The 6946-nt window shown below is 32.1% G+C and overlaps 1 protein-coding gene across 1 annotated transcript; it reads left to right on the top strand.

The window, feature by feature from the left end:
* The first annotated feature begins 1840 nt into the window (after positions 1-1840).
* On the top strand, positions 1841-6139 carry LOC141904313 (uncharacterized). Its single transcript, XM_074792893.1, has 3 exons — positions 1841-1914; positions 1983-2718; positions 2813-6139. The coding sequence occupies exons 1-3, from the start codon at positions 1841-1843 to the stop codon at positions 6137-6139; spliced, it is 4137 nt and encodes a 1378-aa protein (XP_074648994.1).
* Positions 6140-6946: the final 807 nt, after the last annotated feature.

Here is a 6946-nt window from a genome sequence, read left to right as displayed (position 1 = left end):
TTTATATCTTTTATTACATATTTCACAGCATTTAATATTATTCAATCTATCTGAAATGTAATTTATGTTATCTTTCAATTCTGTATATCTAATTTTACAGCTATCATAGAATTCTAACAACTGTTTTATACTATAAATTGAAAAAGAAAATAAACCTGTAAGCATAATAATTGATTTTATATTCTGTTGATTTTTATATATTAGATGTAATAAGTTTAATATATTTTCACTCATTTTTATAGTCAAAATATATGAAATTAAAAGATGCTGTTTTAATCCTCTAAATCATTTTCTAAATTAACTTTTTTATTCTTTTTATTTCTGTGATTGTTTCCATTTAACTTCTTTAATTTTTTACTCAATTTATTATTTTCATTCATCAAATCTTTCGAAATATTCTCATAGTTAAAATATAATGCTGCCAATATTAAACCTCCAGCAACTAACTAATGTTTCAAATGACTTTTCCCAGTTGGAATGAAACCATCCATTTATTTAAAAAAAAATTATTAAATTGATAAATATTTAATATTTTAGAAATATCTAAATTTTATAAGTTTCAAATCAAATAACAATTAAACTTACTACCTAACAGTTATTCATTAAACTAATTTCTCTATGCTTTAACTACTTTATATTTGAAACATATAGTTTACTCTTATTTCAATATATATTTATTATTCTTTTCATAATTGATATGTTTAACTGTTTGATAATGTTTTGATTTATGTGATCTTAAATATTTGCCGCCACAATAACAATACACTTTTTCATTAGGATTGAATTTTCTAAATTCATCATCTAAATTACATTGAACTGCAACATCTTTATATGATTTTTCATTATCTAATTCACATTGAATTCCAATATTTGATGAATTTTCATTATAGATAATTTGTTTATTATCAAAATTGAAATAATACAATTGTCTTTTTTCAATTCTTAAGTTAATCAAATCATTATAATCTTTTGAAAGTATTAAATCACTTTTTCTTTCATTGAAAGGAGTTTTAAGAATATTAAATATGTTTTCATCTAAAGTTCCTTTAAAATTTAAAACTGTATTAAACAATTTAGGATTTTTAACGCCATTATCAAAAGTATCTACTAGTTCAGTAATTAAATATGTTTCATTTGATAATATTTGATTAATCATAGTTATGTTATCGATTTTATAATGTCTTGCGGACACTAAATCTGTTGCTGAAATATAATTTTTATTGTTTAACTGTGAAAATGATTTATTGGTTTCATTGCTTTCGATTTTAAAGTTGGGTTCTTCTTCTTCTTTCTTCATTTTTATAACAAATTTTTTATTAAAACTCATTCAAATATAAATATTCACTGTTTTAAATATAAATTATTTCACTCACACTTTACTGACACTTTTTATGTTTAAAAATAAGAATCTAACACATATAAATATAAATATTCACTGTTTTAAATATGAATTATTTCACTCACACTTTACTCACACTTTTAATGTTTAAAAATAAGAATTTAACGCGCATAAATAAAAATATTCACTGTTTTAAATATAAATTATTTCACTCACACTTTACTCACACTTTTAATGTTTAAAAATCAAGAATTTAACACATCTGAAATGTGGAAGTCGTTGGTCTTTAATACTTGACTTCGAGGAATTCGCAACAAGATTTCCAGAGGATTCTCAATTGGTCGTAACAAAATGGGGGCTCGTCCTTACTGAACGTCGGCAAATATCATTCAGCATACGTAGTACTGGTTCTCGACTCCGGATGAAGTCTTCGTCTTTCTATTAAGGTACCGTGTGAAATTTATTGTTTTGTGCCTTATTTGACTTTATCCGTTATTCATCATGTCGTCAGTGGAAGAATTTCTGAAGTCACCGTCGAGTGAATATTTGGATGGACTCAGAAAAACTGATCTCATGTCTGTTGCCGAACATTATGATGTTTCGTGTAAAAGAAGAAAGATGAAATTAAACATATTATTGCCAGTTATTTGGTTGCGAAGGGTATATTCGAAGATTCGGAATGCAAGCCTATTTCAGAAAATACAGAGATTCGTGAATTGGAACTGCAATACGAGACACGCCTGAAACTTCGTTTGAAAGAAATGGAACTGGAGTACGACCTGCGTCTGAAAGAACTTGAATTTAATAGCAACCGTCATCGAGACACGGACTTCGACGTTACGAAACACATCCGTCTGGTACCTGCATTCAATGAAAAAGAAATAGATAAGTACTTTTTATTATTCGAAAAAGTCGCGGTAAGCCTTAATTGGCAAAAGCAATTTTGGCCACTCTTATTGCAAAGCGTTTTAGTCGGTAAAGCTCAAAATGCTTATTCTTCTTTGTCACCGGAAGATAGTGCTAACTATGAAACCGTTAAACAGTCAATTTTGCGTGCGTACGAATTAGTTCCTGAAGCATATCGGCAAAAATTTCGAAACCGAAAGAAAGATGAAAACGAAACTTACGTTGGGTTTGCACGTGAAAAAGAGGTGCTTTTCGACCGTTGGTGTGATTCAAAATCGGTTAATCGTGATTATGAAAGTTTACGTCAAGTTATCTTATTAGAAGAATTCAAACGTTGCATTTTTCCTAGTTTACATACGTATTTAGATGAACGGAAAATTGATAATCTATCAGAAGCAGCTAAATCATCTGATGAATATTCATTGATTCATAAAGTTAATAAAAATCAACAATTCAAAGCTAAAGTTCAAACGGTTGGTAATTCTACAGTTAGAAAGGATGTAAATAAATCCATTGTGTGTCACTACTGTAAAAAGCAAGGTCATATTATGTCTAATTGCTTTTAAGCTACAAAACAAACGTGAAAATGAGAAAACTTATAGTACATCTTCACCTCAGTCTGGTTCCGTTCTCACTACAACACTACAATTTCAAAGTAAACCTGAAATGCATTCTACTTCGGTTAAGTTGTATGATCCTTTTGTTTCTGACTGTACGGTATCTATTGATTCATCTCCGTCAGTGAGTGTTAAAATGCTTAGAGATAGTGGTTCATCGCAAAGTCTTATTCTAGAAAATACGTTGCCATTGTCTGATAAAACATATACAGGTAGAGATGTCTTAATTAAGGGTGTAGGCAATGAAGTTCTGAGTATACCATTACATAAAGTTCATTTAAATTCGGCAATAATTAATGGATCTTTCGTTGTTGGGGTCTGTACTTCTATACCGGTAAAAGATATAAAATTCTTACTTGGTAATGATATTGCTGGAGGAGAGGTTAACTTAAATCCAGTTGTTAGCTTGATCCCAAACTGTGACGAGGCGACAGAGAATTTGATTGAAATAACGCCAGGATTATTTCCTGCTTGTGTAACGACTCGTAGTAGGTCTAAATCTTTGGAAACAGAAATCTCTGAATTGTCTGGTGATAGTGCTGAAAATTTAGCAGTTGATTTAGATAAAACGTTTCTTCAGAAAATATTTGAAAATTCTGCTTGTGATATACCTGACTGTAATTTGTTGTCTAAAGATAATTTGGTTGTTTTACAGTCGTCTGATCAGAGTTTGACAAATATCATGAATAGTGCTGTTGATTCAAAAGAACAACTTCTAGATAGTTCTACTGGTTATTTCTATCAGTCCGGTATATTGATGCGTAAGTGGCGACCGCCTACGGCGCCTGCTAATAACGATTGGCAAACAGTTTATCAAATTGTTATACCTGTTGAATATCGTTCTGATATATTACATTTTGCGCATGAAACTCCATTAGGAGGTCATCTGGGCGTCAATAAGACGTATAGTAAGATTTTGAGACATTTCTTTTGGCCTGGTTTGAAAAGCTCAGTAGTGAAATTCTGTCAAACTTGTCATGATTGTCAAGTGAGTGGAAAGGGGAAGTCAGGAATTCCATCTGCTCCTTTAATACCAATTCCGGCCATTGGTGAACCATTTTCAGAGATAATTTGTGATTGTGTAGGGCCTTTACCGAAAACGAAATCGGGTAATCAATACTTACTTACTATCATGTGTAAAGCGACTAGATTTCCTGAAGCTATTCCTTTGAGAAAAATTGATACACCTTCAATTTGTAAAGCTCTGGTCAAGTTTTTCACATTGTTTGGACTTCCTCGATCGTTACAATCTGATAATGGATCCAATTTTATGTCTGGCATTTTCCAACAGGTTATGTTTCAGCTAGGTATATCGCAAAGCAAGTCTAGTCCTTATCACCCCGAATCACAAGGAGCTCTTGAGAGATTTCACCAGACTTTAAAGTCTATGTTAAGAGTATATTGTAATGAGAACGGAAAGGATTGGGATGAAGGGGTGCATTTATTACTTTTTGCGACGAGAGAGTCGGTACAGGAGTCTCTGGGTTTTTCGCCCTTCGAATTAGTATTTGGACATCAAGTGAGAGGAGTGCTAAAACTTCTTAAAGATCATTGGTTGTCGGATGTAAAGGATATTCCTTTATTAAAGTATGTATCTGATTTCAAATCTAGACTACATAACGCGTGGAAATGTGCTCGTGAAAATCTTGCAGAAGCACAAATTCAGATGAAACATTGGTATGATAAGAAATCTAGAAATCGAAAATTCAACTGTGGTGATAAAGTTTTAGTACTCTTCCCTATTCGGACCGATTCATTGACTGCTAAATTCCACGGTCCGTACATAGTTCAAAAGCGATTAAATGATGTTGACTATCTAATACAAACTCCTGATCGCCGAAAAGAATTGCAATTGTGTCATATAAATATGCTTAAACCGTATAATGAGAAAGTGGAATCTTGCATGTCTTTAAACCAACCGTTAGTCTCAGAATCGTATTCTAGTGTTCAAACTGTAAATAGTTTAGATGAAATTGATGATGATTGTTGTGAATTTGATAACTATTTGGACCGCTCTAGTTCGGGTAGTAACAATGTTAAGGAAACTGTAACTAGTGATAATTTTCTTGAAAAGATTAGTTGTCATTTGGAGCATTTAGAATCTGACGAAAAGGCTCAATTAACTCATTTACTAATTGAGTATAAACATTTGTTCACAGAAAAACCTGGTTTAACTGATCTCCTTAAACATGATGTTGATGTTGGTAATTCTCGTCCTGTTAAACAACATCATTACCGTCTAAATCCTGAAAGAGCAGAAATCATGAAGGAAGAAGTGATCGAAATGCTGAAATTAGGAGTAGCAGAACCTAGCGACAGTCAGTGGAGCTCACCATGTATCCTTGTGTCTAAACCTGGCGGTAAGTGGCGTTTTGTCACTGATTATAGGAAAGTTAATTCACTTACTAAAACAGATTGTTTTCCGATGCCTAGAATTGACGATCTTATTGACAAAATCGGCAAAGCAAAATTTGTGTCGAAATTTGATCTAAATAAAGGGTACTGGCAGGTTCCACTGACTGACCGTGCGAAAGAGATATCTGCTTTCGTAACTCCGGATGGGTTGTATCAGTATAAGGTTATGCCCTTCGGCATGAAAAACTCGGCCGCTTCTTTCCAAAGGTTAATGAATAAAGTTGCGAAAGGGTTAGTGTGTGTCATTGTCTATTTGGACGACATTATTGTCTTTTCTACCGATTGGAATGAACATCTCGAACAATTACGTGGTTTGTTCCAAAATCTGACTGCTGCTAATCTCACCATTAATCTATCTAAGAGTGAATTCGGAAAAGCGACTGTTAGATACTTGGGTCACGTAGTTGGTCAAGGACATGTCAAACCAATTTCAGCTAAAATTCAAACTATTATTGATTATCCGGTTCCTGTAGATAAAAAAAGTATCATGAGATTTCTTGGAATGGCTGGATATTACAGAAAGTTCTGCAGAAACTTTTCTTCAGTAGTTCAACCATTAACAAATTTACTGAAGAAAGACGTTAAATTGTTCTGGTCCAAAGAGTGTCAGATTGCTTTTGAATCTGTGAAGAGTTTGTTAACTTGTAGTCCTGTCTTATTAGCACCTGATTTCGGCAAACAATTTAAATTAGTTGTGGATGCTTCCGACATTGGCGCGGGTGCGGTATTAGTTCAAACTGATGAAAACGGTATTGAGCACCCGGTATGTTATTATTCTAAGAAGTTTGCTGGTGCACAATTGAATTACTCGACAATCGAGAAAGAATGTTTGTCACTTATACACGCTCTTTCCAGAATCTAGTTGTACTTAGGTCTATTACTGTGATGATTGAATTTTGAAGAAGGAATTCCGAATTATAATAAGTCTTAATGAGTAACGGCTGAACATTTTGCAGTTCATTCTATAGTTTATTAAAGTGCTATAATAAATTTGACTGACCCTTTTAAGGGGGGCGTCTGTTATGTCCATGTATGTGAAATGTATATAATCTCCATGGTATTCTATCTTGTATATTCATATTTCTCTGTTAAACTGTCTGTATAACTTCTATATATAATGTGTGCTAAGAACCACTGAACTGTACTGTCTGTTCACAGTCACGGTCTTCAATATAAATATCTGGTTTTGTGAACATGCAGGCAGTTCGAGAGTTACGGCCAGACCAGTACTACGTAAAATAAATTGCTGTTATCTGAAATGTGGAAGTCGTTGGTCTTTAATACTTGACTTCGAGGAATTTGCAACAAGATTTCCAGAGGATTCTCAATTGGTCGTAACAATATAAATATAAATATTCACTGTTTTAAATATGAATTATTTCACTCACACTTTACTAACACTTTTAATGTTTAAAAATCTAACTCATACAAATATAAATATTGAAATATGTTTAAAATATATCTATTCTATAAGAGCTCGTTAATTACTCATTACTTTTATATTGAATAATCTATCAATTTATATGTTATTCATATATATTTTATTCATGTATATAAATATTTTAAGAGTAATAGGGGTTTAGTTGTTCTAGGTTAAAGGTTTAATGGTCGAGTTCATTAAAAACAAATATTAAAAGTAATTTAAAACTATAATATATTTTCATAGCCG

This window comes from Tubulanus polymorphus, chromosome 4 (assembly GCF_964204645.1).
Source record: "Tubulanus polymorphus chromosome 4, tnTubPoly1.2, whole genome shotgun sequence".
Classification (NCBI taxonomy): domain Eukaryota; kingdom Metazoa; phylum Nemertea; class Palaeonemertea; order Tubulaniformes; family Tubulanidae; genus Tubulanus; species Tubulanus polymorphus.
Note: the sequence above shows the minus strand (reverse complement) of the source record. Positions and strands in the feature narration are given on the sequence as shown.